The sequence below is a fragment of the Agelaius tricolor genome, unplaced genomic scaffold (assembly GCF_023055355.1).
Source record: "Agelaius tricolor isolate 1412-34295 unplaced genomic scaffold, bAgeTri1.0.p SCAF_1, whole genome shotgun sequence".
In the NCBI taxonomy this organism is placed as follows: Eukaryota; Metazoa; Chordata; class Aves; order Passeriformes; family Icteridae; genus Agelaius; species Agelaius tricolor.
This window is the reverse complement of record NW_027269261.1, coordinates 92487050-92502181: the sequence shown is the minus strand read 5'-3', so window position 1 is coordinate 92502181 and position 15132 is coordinate 92487050. Positions and strand designations below refer to the sequence as shown.

Here is a 15132-nt window from a genome sequence, read left to right as displayed (position 1 = left end):
GTGTTGAGGGAAGAAACTAAGGGAGATAGTGCCATAGGATCCCTGACTTTGATAAAGAAGCCTGAGAACTATATCCAAGCTCCCATTAATGAATAACTATCAGGCCCATGTCATGTAATCAGTTTAGGGGTACAGCAACAAAGTCACACCTGTTCCCAACCCAAGAGCCAAATTCAGAGGTCTCATTCCCTATGGTCCTAATAAGAAGCCATATCCCAAAATGAAAAAAAAAAAACCAAACAAAAGGCATCCTCCTGATCAGAAGGTATTTCAGAGCATCAACAAACTTAAGGTCACACAAATTTTATGCACATTGTAATACTTTGTGTGCCACTCCTTCACAGACATTGAACTCAATGCCTAATCACAAGAACAGTGACATAAAAGTTGGGCTACTAACATGAATAAGCCCATTTTGCTGTTGCTGTGTGTATATATAGATGTTTGTATATATAGATGTTTGATATCTTTCAAGCAAATAATATGCTACAAAAAATTTAAAATTGCAATGAAACACCAGCATAAAAGCAAAATGAAAAACCTACTGAAGTAACAGAAGTAGCTGATGCAATTAACTGCCAAGAAACATTAATTAATGGATTACAAAACTGGCCCAACTGCTCAAAACCAAAATAACTGCTCAAACCAAAAATAAAAATGTTTTATAGCTAATGAGACTTATATGCGAATTGATATGGCTACTTGCTACAGTGCTCAGATACATCTCACAAGAAAGCCTGTCAGCTTTTAGAAGGGGGCTCTGGTGGGACAGAGAGAGAGGGGAGCAGACATTTCTTGTTCAGTAATGCTTTCATCATGCAGTGTCTAAATGACCCCACTGGGGCAGGGCTGAGGGCGTGTGTATAAAGCTGAAGATGCACACACCCAACCCAACAATCCCAAAGCCCCAGCTAAATTTACTGGTGCAGGAATGCTTTGTTTAGCTATAATACACATAAATCTCTGATACATTTATCATGCATGAAGTTTAACACATGTATCACTTATAACACAATATCTTTATGTCTACAAAAGTGTAAATACATTGCAGGTGGTTTTCTTTTTAGTTTGACATCATTCAGAGTCTTCAAGTATTGCAATATTCTTTCAGACAAAAAAAAAAGGGGAAGATCAAGGCCAAGTAATTAACCAGTAATCCCAAGAGTACTGTAAAGAAGAGAGTCAATTCTCAACAAGTTTAAACCGCTGAATTTCACACAAATGGGAAGCTAAGTTAAAGAGGGTAAGGTCCACCTACCTGAAGCACTAGAACCTCACTTGGGGAAAATTTACAGTGCTTTTTATAACTAAAGGGAACATACAACTGAATTACATAGACACCCCTTGCCAGCACAGATCAGACTACAGCCTCAAGCATTTCACCAAAATGAAATAGTTATTCTGAATCTGAATTCAAAGTTCACATCGAAAATCACTGTAGAGAAATTCTGTGACAGAAGTGGAGAAAGAATGCTGCTTTGAATTATATTTTTAACTCTATCATCCTCCTCTTCTTGAGACCAAATTTCCTACACCCTATTTTAACATGTACAGTGAATGAAGCACATTTTTAGAGACAACAGTGTCCTTAATTACTTAAACATTACAGAACAGTCCACACTGCACATTAGGATGAGTATATCTACACTGTATATTAGGATGAGACATTTTTCTTACAACTTTTTAGTTTGCACAGAATCAAGCCAGTATTATAACAAAAACCCCTCACTACCCCTCAGAAAAGGAGTTACCTCATTATCTGTTCCCACATCCAACATCACTGGTAGACACTGATAAGGTTTTACTCCTCCACATGCTGTATAAAGTGCCAGTTTACCAACAGGAATGCCCATTCCATAACAGCCAAGATCTCCAAGCCCAAGAATACGTTCACCATCAGTCACCACAATAGCCTGGAGGAAGAAATGAAGGTACGGTAAAAATCACTTCCTTGCTTGTATGTACCAAGTATTCCATTATTTTCTTACCATAATTTTTTTTTACATGTATAAACAACTCAACAGTACAAGAAAAGCAAAAAATTGTTTTATTATGTTTTACTGTGGGTTTTTTACACTATTTTAGACCTTTGCTTCACTCTAAATGGGACTTTCACATAAAACTTTTAAGAATACACAAGAGATTTAGTATTACATTACAAGAGAACTGGCATTGTTCCCTCTCACATTTTTCTGTCAACAGTATGAAAACAGAATAGGAAGGGAAAGGAAGTTATCCACAAAAAAAAGAACCACAAACTCCTGGGTTTTGTCATGTCTGTTTTCAGCAGAACCAGAGCCAGTCACTCCTACTGGCCTTTGTCATGGCTGTCTACAATTACCTGGTTCTTAACCTTCAAAGATCTACCTCTTCCTCCCTTGAGTAAATAACACATTCCATCATGCTTATATATATCAGGAAGCATGTGTTCTTATTGACAGAAATATAATAATTTAGTAATCCCCAAAAACTGCCTATGCTAATAAGACTTTTTATAATAAAGGAGAGAAGTGCTCAGTATGGCAAACAGCTGGCAACACAATAATTTTCTTGTCATACTCAGTAGCAAGCCATTTTAGTTGGAAATTAAAGATTTTTAAGAGAGATCATGAAGCACTGTAAGTGAAGAACTATTACTTAAACTCTAGAGTGTGGTTGCCAAGAATCATGTGGGGTCTCTACCCTTGGAGATACTCAAAACTCAAAGGCTGGACACAGCCCTGAGTAACCTGTCCTGGCTGACCTCGTTTGAGCAGGAGGACGGCCTAGATGAGGACCTTCCTACCTCAACCATTCTTTGATTTCCTGAAATGCAGAAAAAGCATTCAGGGTGTTTTTTTACATAATATTCAATGCAATTGACCAATTATCAGTAAAGGACACCTATAGCTAAAAAGTGTTTAAATGACTCAAACTTTGGCTATAACAGCATTCTTTCTATTGAAAAAATGAATTAAGAAATCACCAAAATCTAAACTGATAAAAAGCTCATTAAAAATATCTTAACCAATTCATCTTGGGTACAAAACAGCATTAGCTTTGTTATGCACCTAAAACCTTACTTACCTTGATGACACTTTCTGGCCAGGATTTAAGCATTGTAGCAATGTGACCCCGGTCATGGATAGAAATAAAAAGACCTCTGCAAATAAAAAAAAATACTTTTCATATAAACAGGTAACTAAATAATTATAAATCAATATAATAGAAATAAATTAAGTATAACTGAATAAAATAATACATTAAACTAATGCAAATGTGTTTCTAAGATACATAAATTCAGTTCAATAGTAGAGCTTAATTTTGTATGAATAAGTAAACTAATCATCTGCGTTTTTGTTGTCCCTGATCACAAAATGAGTTCCTCCTATGACAGTGATGAGTACTGCCCCAGAAGTCCTAATATTCACAAACAAGAATAGGCCAAAGCTTTAAGCTGCAAACAAAACCTGAAATAAGCTAGATATTATCATTACATAAAATAAATCATGAGCATTCAGTTATGTGTTTGAAAAACAGCCTCCCTATTTCTTTAGATTGCCATTTTGAGTCCACTCAGAGTTCATTTAATTCAATTTCTTATCTACTTTTTTCATGTGAGATGGTAGAAAAATATCATCTCTCAAAAACCATGAATGCACTTAAATGCAATATCTCAAAATCTACAAAGGAAACGTCAATGAAGAAGCCCATGCCAAAGATGCATTTTTGTAATTACACTTTGCATTACTAAGTATAAGGCATCATCTTCTAGAATTATTCTAAAGAATGTCCTGTTGCCCATTTAAAAAATTTTAAAGCTAAACTTAGAGAAAATTATTGAAAAAATAATTGAAATCTAAGTCTACCAGAATATGACCTCATATTCATACAAGTGGGTCCTATAGGTCTAAATAAACTAATAAATCAAGAAAATGCTCATCAGCTAGGACTGCACATATACCAAGTCAAGCAAAAAATCTCCTGCAGTGTAAAATGCATACTAACCAAGACAGAAAAATTAGTCCAAACATTATATTTAATCTCATATGTTTAAAAATTTCAAACATATTACATTATACGTTTGTATATAAATTATCATGCAATTTGTATTTTTATATTGAATTTTGCATTTCATATTTAAGGGTCTTTATTCCTTCTTTGTCAAAAATATGCAACTGAAATTCTTTATTATTTGGGACAAAAAGCAATGTGAGCTATGTTGTGATTAACCAAAGTATTTCATTTTACGCATTTTTCCCTAGAAGAAGAAATTCTCTCATCTTGGCATTTCTAATTCATTCTCCCTCTTTGTCCATTTCCCATGCTCAGAACTAACACACACAGGCTGGATATTAAAGTATCTCGGTTGTTTCTTAATAATGTTTCTTATTCTAAATTGTTGCATCTGTCAGCAAATTAATTTCTCCATCCTAGTGGAGGCAACAGGTCTTCAGGGACAGGAGGGTTAATTTTATCACACTTTTGAGAAGTTCTGGTATTTACTGCACACAAGCATATCTATTTGTGAGCCATCTACCTGAAAAAAGATGTCCCTTAACAATGAAATCCACAAAACAGCAAAGAAAAATACACGATGCTTCCTTTCTGATGTATTGTACCATGCATCATTTTATAAAACAGCCTGTGAACTGTTAAATCATAAAGTGCATCTTATCAAAATTGCTAGCCTCAAGAGACAGCTGTGACAGTGTGTGAAAGCAAGCACAGAGTGCTGGAAGAAAGCAATCTTGTGGGATCACGCCTCTCCTTGTCTCCATTCTCCAATTTACACCAACCCAATAGATTTGTGTTAAATGAAGCAAGATTTTGTATTGATTTTGTAAAGAGTCAGGGCCCAGCCCAGTGTGCCTAAATGCCCTCTTCCTTGCAAGCTAGGGAGAGAGGTCACCCTGGAATAAATTCCCCAGCAGAGGAAAATAAAGGCAGGGTGGCTGCTCCAGAAGGAATTTTGTTAGAACATTTGTAAGGACCTTTGAATAAGTATTGAGAGCCTATTTCAAAAATCTGTTCAAGCAGGATCAGATTCAAGCCACAAAGGAAAATAGAAGCTGAAGTGTGAAGAGCGATGTCAAAAGCATTCCACTCTCCTCTTTCTCCCTTTCCCTCCATTTTTTCTGTAGTTTAGTGTAAGACATTTCTGGATACACTGGCCTGACCAAGAAGATGCTCTTAAATTTAAGGGAACAGAATAGGAGAGATGATTTTTTTTCTTCTTTTATCTGGATCTCTTTAGTTATCCTTCATTTCTTTAACTGAAACACTTTTCTTCTGTAAAGTACTGTCTGCAGGTTGATACACGAGGTTGGTAAGAGGAACCCTGACTCACAGGTGTCAGCCACAAGAACACTCAGCTGGTATTACTGGGACTGAATTCACTGGCAATTCTACCTGCAGACAGCCACCAAAAGGTAGCATTACATGTGGTTTTTTTCTGTTCCATGAGGTTGTGCTATAGTTATGGAAATTACCAACTGCATACGTTTATTTTAAGTGGGATAGGGCTGAAAAGCTGAAAAGGTAGCCAGCAATTTGGCTACCTAGCAGACATTATAGTTATTTTGGGGTTGTCACAGCACAGTTACAAGAAGAATAAAGCAATGGGGCAAGCTAGATGATTTAAACAGGATTCAGATCTACATGTATTTCAGTCTGGAAATATGACTGAATTATCCATTTCAGCATCATGTTAACGATAAAAATAAGCACTGTCATGCCAGTGATGCACACCCTGCTCTACTGGATGAGAAAGAGATGGCCTGCAGGATGTGCACTTGCACTTGTCTGACAAAGCACTTCAGGATGGGGCTGCTAAAGCAGATGGACAAGTAACACATATAATCACATGGACAGGTAATACATACAATCACATGGAGAAAGAAGCAAGACACAGCAGAAAAAAATATGGGAAAGAATATGCTGCTTGTTTTTCAGTGTACACATATTCACATTTCTAAGAAGAAAAGCAACTATGGGGAAGCAGGATTAAGTTCTCTGGCACACATTTTCAGAGCAGTCCAGGTTGGCAAGCTCACTGGAAAAGCAACTGTATGTAGGTTTTACAACACAGTGTGGTCCTTTCTATTTTAATTGGTATCTCAGTTATACATACTATCTTTTCTTGCAAGGCAAGAAGGCCAATCACCAAAACTGCAAGTTAAAACTGTTCTGAAGCTTACAGCCTCAGACCAGTGTTCTAATTAATGAGCTCATTTTGAATATGGTGCAGTGCAGATTCTCTTGCCTAAGCACATATGATAGAACTTGCCAAGCACATATGATAGAACTTGCCAAGCACATATGCAGAAGTGCTCATCTGGAACCAGTTTGCTCCAGTGAGCCCCCAGCTCAGCACTGGCTTATACCAGCCCAGCCAAAGCAAGCACTGCTAGTGACACCCACTGCAGCTCGCCAGAAAATGTATGAAACTACAGCAGAGGAATAATTAGACAAAGAAGTAACTATGCCTCCTTTCTTCTCATCACACCAGCAGTAAGACTGAAGAGTAAGGGGGGGAAGCCCACATGAGGACATCAAGATCCACTCAACAAAGGGTGGATCTATCTTGGGTCACTGAGCTCACTCCACTGTAGCAAATTTTACCAGTTATGTGGAGGTCATTCTACAGCACATGATTTGGGTCTGTTTTATTAAAATTCTCATCTATGAGAACAAAGTCAACAGAATTAAATGGAGTATTTGTTTATTATGTTTCGAGGAAGCAATGATCTACCAGCACTGTATTTGTCTATTTTCTATTAAAGAACATTTTAGGAAAATGTGTCATTGTAACAGAATAATCCTTTCTTTCCTCTTCTTATAACAACAGGAGGCAATCTTAACATGTCTCAGAAAATGCCAAACATGTTGAATGAAAAGAAGTTCAGACTTTTCTCACAACCCTACATATTCAAGACTGTTATTTGAATTATGAACTGTACATAGAGTTACAGTAGAGGTGACTTCACTTCCCCAGGCAGCCTAAACCAACAAGCCTAATAATAATAATTAAAAAAAAAAGAAAAAAAAAGAAAAAAAATCTCAGGGGCAAGACAAAGCTTATTTCTCAGCCTAGACTCTTCCAAGCTTCTGCACTTGGCATGGAATAGGTAAAATACTTCTACTTCCCTGTCCCCAATGAAATTCCCTTGTATTTTTAAAATCATAAAAAGCAATACAATACAAACTTTGTACTAGGAACTAAGAGTACTTATATCCTCCCCAAAGAACATTCTGCTCTTTTTTCACCACAATTCCAATTGTGACTGTTTAATGTGGTCTCATTTCTTCATATAAAATATCCTCAATGTTTTCATTACACCTTACCATAGCAGGTTCCTTTGCATAGCAAGACCACTGAGGCCTAATAAATATAAGAGAAGGGCTGATTTAAGAAACACAGCTGTTGACAGCTTTCTTTATTTTCTTTACCTTTTCCTTTGTACAGGGATGAATTTCATTACTTTGCAGTACACAGGTATGTTTTTCAATATATAAAATAGTTGATGCTGAAATAGCAGCTGTTACTGACTGTCAGCCTGAATTCATCTGTGTTAAAGAAACCTGGGCTCTACATATTCTAGACATGGCATACTCAAATAATATTTAAACAGAAAAAGTTGTAATAAGAAAAACAAAGACAAAAACAAAAATCAAATAGGAAAGGAGCATTAAGCAAACAGTAGGTACCGCTAAAACCTCTGAAAGTGTGGAGCTATACATGAGTAAGATGTAGTTCATAAAAAAGTAAATTCAAGCAACATATGAATGACAATGAGAGTAAGATACTAATCCTGAAAAGACATAAAAGTTTATAAATATTATGTGTTATTTCATGCTTAGCATTTGGTTTTGTAAATGACTACTGATTACAAAATCTATTTTGTAGAGGACATCAAATACTCCAAAAGACAGTTGGCAGATGCTAACATCTGCCAACTCTACTTTGTTAAACATAACAGAATAATGAAAGTCTCCTATATTTTTATAGCAACTCACATGCCCAATTTGGCATAAGAATGTAGGGAAATTATTAAAATACAGAAAAACACAGTCTTCATAATCCCTGTAAATGGGAAATGCTTATGTCAAGGCTTCTGAACAGTCTATCTTCAGCTACACAAGCAAACCAACATTTAGTTTTATTTTAAGAATCTCTTCTGAAAAACACTGTTTCGTGACAGTCTTTATCCAGTGTTGGCAGCCTCTGTAGCCTCCTTTCCCATGCCCAAGTCCATCAAAGCTGCTCATCAATCCCTATTAGTGAGTGTCATGCTCCAATAGACACTACAGTTAAAAATAACATCTACAGAGAAGAGAGAAGTACATTTTGGACCACTTACAGAACCATACAGTATCCAATTTGAATTAGCCTTTAAAGCTGGCAAGTGATAAAGTTAACCTGAAAGACAGCAGCTGTAAGCCCGGCATTTGAAAATATGACCTCAGGGGAATTAAGTGTCAGAAAAGAAAGGATAAGGTTAGGAGAAATAGAAGGTACATAACTCTAGTGACTCAAAGATTCAGATGCTGGGAAAATCTTTTAGTACAAATGTTAAAACATTATTTAAAATAAATTATAATGATAAAATAATTAAAAATACAACTGGGGTAGATAGCTACTTAAGATTATAATTTTCCTGATGCAAGCCCCAGCGAGTTGCAGTGCTCTCAATGCTGCCAGAAGTGAATACAGTATCCACACTACGCTCAAGCCTGCCCAAGATCTTCAACTAGAGTCCATGGCTCTGCCTTGTTTCTTTGACAAATGTCAATGGACACTGTGTGCTTCAAAGAGACTGATCCAGGTGGCACTCACTCAGAAGAGCTGGTTCAAACAACCCCATGGGTTCCAGGAACTTCCACATAAAATTCCTTCTGCCCACATCTTGGGTTTACTCAGAAAACCAACTTCAGGTCTCAACACATTCCCTCTTCCACCTCACGTGGGATTAGGGAAGCAGGGAACCAGGGGCTGCTATTCCACAATTTGCAACATAGTGATTTATGTAACTTGCTATAACAGTCCTGATACACCTGCAGCCAGGGCCAGATCACACAGACATTGCTCCATCTGCCCTTCTGCATCTGAAACCAGCTCCAGAGCTTGCATACAGCAGACATTTTCTAAATTGTAGCACAAGAGAGTGGATGACAGTGAAAAAAAAATTACAAGCTGCCCATAGCAGTACAGACTGAAGGCAAATGACAAAAGAACAGAGACAAAACCTGCATCAGTCCTGTCTTACTACTTTTCTCCAAAAGGTCTGGACTTTTTCAACCCCTTGAGATTCTTGCTACCAAAGCATGTAATCTCTACATTATGAGTTTGAGTGTACACAGATCTTTGCAAAAAACATCTTTTTTTCTTGAAACATTTTGCTTTTACTCTGTAAAATGCCCACCAGATAGGCTCTAGAAGTGGGAAAAGAAGTCAAGGCTTTGGTGCAATAAAAAGCAACCCAATGAAGCAACCCAACCTCGACTGCTCTCATTCAACCCCAAAAAAATTATATTGTAAAAATAATCGGAGTAACAGCATTACAAGCCTTGCACTGGAAAACTTTAAAACCAATTTTACATGGTACCAAGAATAATTATAGCTTGACACTTCACTAATAATCAAAAAATCTCTAGTTAATTTTGGAAACCTTAATGTTCACCTCAAACTATACTAAAAATACTTCATAGTAAAAACTTCATGGACTTAGTCATTGCAGACATTTTGCATTACTCATATAAAATACTCTTTACTGTATATCTAGATATCTAACACTGTTTTTCATTTAGTGCCTCACCTCCTCTACTTGCACAGCATTTTGTGGTCTGAATATCCAAACTAATGATGCATCCTTTTCATACAGAAAGACTAAATCAAATAATATTTTTATAGTCACTCCTTAAAACATGAATTTATTAATTTTACTATATTCCTAAAGTATCACTAATCTAAACAATCAGCTTAACCACACAGCAGCAATTCAATGGGATGTGTTTGTTTGCAAAGGAAAAGGCGGACTCTGCAAAATGCTATGGTTTAAGCACTGGAGCTCTTTTGCTCCAGAAGTTACTTAAATTTCTCTGACAGTTGCTCAATAAATAACTTAATTACTTACACTCTAATAGGCACAAATAGAAGTATTTGAAGACTGTGAATGAGAGAACAGTTTATCAGAGCCAGACCCATTCATTTTTAAGACAAAAAATAACCTACTGTTCTGTTTCAATAGTTATCACGTTTGTATTATTTTATGGAAATGTTAACTGCGTAGAAAGCCATAAACACATCATGTTGCAATGCTGGTGATGCTTCTCTAAAAAAAAAAAAACACTTTTAAATGCTACTTAAACTGTGAAATACTCAAACAAGTGAGATCACTATCCTTATTTACTTCAACAACTTGTGCTGCCTTGGGTCACTGGAACATGGAAAATTTCCTGTATTTAGACAATAACATCCTTTAGGGCCTCTTAACTGACCTTTAAATCACCATAATTTGCTCTCAGTAACTATTAACCAGGATAAAAGTAAAGACTTACTAAAAAATGCTTATTCTTATGGCATATCCTACCAACTTCAATGCAAAAGTCACTTCTGAAATGAGACACCATCTTCCATTAGTAGAGCTGACTCTAACTGCAGAAAATTCGAACTCTGAAAAAGTACAAATCTCCCTTTACCATGTGCACATTTTTAAAAATGCAAACAAGCTGATGAGCAGCCCTATTTCTGTACTTACTTCCTGTTAAATTTACAGCATGAATGAATGTATGAGACAGACTGAATTTTTAGTATTGTGTTCAATAACAACTTTTAACATAGGGAAAACAGCTGCAGGTCCAGCTCTATCTCAGTCAGAGAAACTGAGAAGCAGCATGATTATTCTTAAGACTTATGTAATCTGATGTTAACAAAGTTCCAACACACCAGTTATTTTCTGAAATTCACTCACAGAAGAAGTATTAATATTTTTCCAGAAAAACACAGGACATATATAGTACCTATACAAAGTGGTTTTAATCAAATATATTTAAGAAAAAAAATAATGGTTTTCTGACTCAATTAAAATTACTAGAAGCCTTTATCATAAAATTTAAGAATTATAATAGATGGAACCCCAAGGAAACATTTTGGGCATTAAAAATCTGTAATATATTAACCTCATCCAACAGAGGCAAATAGCCTCATCCTTTTCCTCCTTTTTATAAAAATTCAGTCATGACCCCATGTAAAGATTCTCATTTCATGAAGTCAGGGTCAACATTTTGGGAAAAAACACAGCATGCAACAATCCCAGCTAACACAACCTAATATTGCTGGTCTTCACTACACATACAGGAAACAAAGCACAGGACACAAAGGACCTAGCGAGGAGTCAGAGCCAGTCCCATGGGTATTCAAATATCATCATCTAGCAGTCACAACAGAAGTGTTTGTGAAATGTCATTAGGGGGCTTCCAGCCTCTTCAAGGGAATCAAAGCCTCAAGTTCAGTGTCAGAAAGCACACCAGCTTTTCTGAGGACGTTGCCTTTGGAAGCCCACGTGGCATATTTTATGTCATCTTTCAAAGATGACATTTGTTTCACTCTAAGACTGAATGAACAAACCATTCACCAAATGACTGGCATTACAGCCACCCTCATGAAGAATCCCATTTCAATGCATCAACTGGAGCATTGCTACATTCTATGTTAAGAGGCAAAGTAAAAGTAGAAATAGGCACATTTCTTGCAGAGTAAGGCAAAATGGAAATCTTTTTCAATACACTATTTTCTTGAGACTGACAAGTTCCCCATACTCATATACTAGTTATTCATGAAAAAAAAATATTTGAACAGAAAGCAAACCATGTTCCATATTTTCATTGCCAGAGACAAATATCTACAAGTCATGTTTAAGAAGCTTCTTTTGGATGACCAAGGGAAACTCTCAGACATACTGTTGCCTAACACAGGCTGTATGAATAACCTGACCCTTAACATACAGTGCAGCAAGCCTGTAAATTCATATGTGCTTTCAATAAATCTAAAGAACACTAAGAGAAAAGTTAAAAGCAACCAAAAACACCCTCTGATACAATAAAGTTGTCATAATATTGTGAACTTTTGGAATGGAAATGTGCTGCTGTGTCTCGGTAAGCTGCATTACAGCTTCATCACAGGAACAGGAAGTTCTTCCTTTAGGTGGAAAATTCCACCAGAATGATAAAAACAATAGTTAATTTCAGTATACTAGAGTACTAAAATGAAGATGTGAGAGCCCCTAAACTCCCCTCTTCTTTAAGACTAAACAAAAATTCATGTTAAAAGTAGTCACTTTGGAAATTAAGAAGCAAAAACGTGAACTGGCTTTTGACCATCTTTGTGCCAAAGGCATGGGTTCTAATTCAGTACAAACTGAAGCTTGTTCTTCTTTTTTTGTGTTTCTCAGTAAATGTTTCCCTTATTTCTGCCAGTTGATTTAAGCCTTCTATATCACTGTCTGCCTTCAGCTGGAAGTCCTTGCTTTTCTTACAATAACAAATTGCTTTGTTTGATTTATGCACATTTATCTATTTGATCTATGCTCCCAGCAGGCTCTTACCCACCATTTTCTAAAAGACAGTGAATTTCATGCATGTGGCTTAATTACCTAACAGTCATTAGCCAAAAAGCAGAACTGACATTCAGTGCCACCACTTAACTCAAAGAGCAGTGGTCAGGATGTCAGATGCCTCACAAACCTTTCTCCACGCAGCTGCAAATTACATGATGTTACTGCTACTCTACAATAGATTCAGTAATGTTATTCTGACCTAGTATTTTAAAGTATATTATAATTAACACTGCTGACATTTTTAATTCAGCTGTGCCCATAAGAAAACAATTTTATGCAGCTGTAAATCTTTGCTAAAAAGGGATGAAAGTGCCTTGCAAGAAATAAAAGGGTCCACTTCTATTCCAAAACTTTTTTTTTTCTTGTCTTTTTCAGAAGCCTCCTATGCATATGGCTCTCCCAAATGGAGTATGTAAAAAGGTCCTGGACCAAAACAACTAGCTATAAATACAGAGAAACACAAGATGTATTACAACACACAATCATCCCACAATCATCCCATTTGTTATGCTCTTAAAGGCTGAAAATATTTATACTTTGTCTTCAGTTTTGATTTTTCATTTTAAGACTATCTATTTAGAAAGCTTGTAGATAGAGACAGAAAACTGTGATGTTAGAATAGCCAAGCTACTGCAAAGTCGCAGTGATTTTACGAGGGTTTTCCTTCCTCTTTCGGACTTTACCAAATACAGTTACAGGAATTACTGTAGGGTTTTTTTAAAAGCTACTAAATATCTTGTATTGGAAATGCAACAATGAGACAGTGTTGGACTGCTGAGTAATGACAGCATTTTGAACAGAGAAGCTGCTGAATGGGGAAGCAGGGGATTTGGGTGGTGCCAAAGGACGTGCAATAAATGTACAGAAAATGGGAGCTGGAGAAACTCCAGTGTAAGCACACCCCTAAAGGAAAACATCCTCTGGGCGTGGGCTGGAATATATACAGAATGAGCTAATAAAGCAGTGTAATGCCTCTAAATCACTGGCATCTCATCTGAATACTACTGGTACCTTGTTTTGCAGTATCAGATGATAACATCAGGAATTACTGGGGACATGGAAAACTCTTTGCATAGAAGGACAGAGTAGGATTCCACTATCTCAGAGAAGATCTCAATATTAAAACAAAACCCTGCACTAGATGTTTATCAGTCAAATATAACAGTTCTCTGCTACAAGCTCATGTTACCAATGCAAAAATCCCTGCTGCTGGTGATACCTAATTGTAAACACATGCAGCAACACCATTTATTTTTCATCCCACTGGTATCTGGAAGGAAGCTCTTTCCCTTCCATAGCATAGCTCTAGGAAGGGAGAAAGATACCCACACATTTTTCTTAGTACTTCCCAAGCAATGAATTGCAATGTGCTTGTTTTCTGTCACAGTTGTCTGTTTATTCATGTGACACAAGCTGCTACTGTCTGGGTTGTCCTAAATGAGTACTAGAATGGTCAGAATCCCAGTCCATGGAGATGGATACAACATGCAAACTACTGTAAAGAGCAACCTACAACTTCAGGGCTGTCCCAGAGCCACTCAAGGCAGAAGGGAGGCAACTATACCTATCATTCTGTACAAAAGGAAGGATGGAGTAACACCATATGCAGACACTGCATGGAATTTGATAGGCTGCCCTTGAAAAGGTATTGAACTAAGGAAACCTAAAGTTCTCTTATTGAAAGGAAATGACTCTTAAGATTTGTTTTCAAAGTCAAATGATGTTGACAATTAGGAAACTAAAAATCTGTCTGTTTTACAGAGGCTGTTTCATGAGGGGAAAATTTTAGTAGATAAATATGGTTTGTATAGAGTTAGACAGAGCTAATAAATAGACCTCTCCTGTACTGTATGACCTGATACTTTAGTATTGCCAGTGGAATCTTTGGCCAAGTAAGGGTGTGAAATTGAAATAAAATCTCTGCTCTTAAAAGTACATTTCATTAAGGAATATACTGCTTTGGGAAATTGGGGAGCTTGTAACCAGAAGGCAGGCATAGAGTCAAAATCTCCCAAAAACTCCAGGAAAATAGGAAGACATTGAAGAGTAACATGGTTATACTTTGATACAAGTCATAGTTGCTGATATGACACTGTAACATGCCAAAATAATACCTTATTTTAAAATGCAGATACATAGTTTATTTGTTGCAAAGAATATAGCCTACCTTTTATGTGGTATTGGCACTTGAAAGAAAATGTTAGTGAGAGTAAAGACATTTCACTTGGGATCATGTACTTTTTGTCCAGTCTTTTGCACGTAGATCCACAAGATGACTGTTTTAGTAAAGGAAACAAGAAGGTTCTAATAAATACTGCATTACTTACTGTCACACAAACTGTCTTTCCCATTTAGTGAAAAGCATCTGTATGAAACTTCTTTGTTTCAGAGGACTGTCTTAGTAGGATATAATGAAATGAGAAAGATAATCACATGCCAAAATCCACAGAAATAAGTTCCCATTAGCTCAAAGTGCAGATGCCTTTGAAAAGATAAATTTGAGTCCCCCAAATTTGTGGAGAAGGGAGATCACTCA

The 15132-nt window shown here is 36.5% G+C and overlaps 1 protein-coding gene across 2 annotated transcripts in view; it reads right to left on the bottom strand.

Annotated features, from left to right (window-relative positions):
- Positions 1 to 15132, bottom strand: part of ME1 (malic enzyme 1) — a 153846-nt gene that overhangs the window by 85815 nt on the left and 52899 nt on the right. For both annotated transcript variants that reach the window (XM_071443797.1, XM_071443803.1), the window contains exons 4-5: positions 3067 to 3142; positions 1752 to 1913 (exon numbers count right to left, since the gene is read on the bottom strand). In XM_071443797.1, coding sequence (XP_071299898.1) covers positions 1752 to 1913; positions 3067 to 3142 — 238 coding nt within the window. The remainder of the gene's footprint in view (positions 1 to 1751; positions 1914 to 3066; positions 3143 to 15132) is intronic.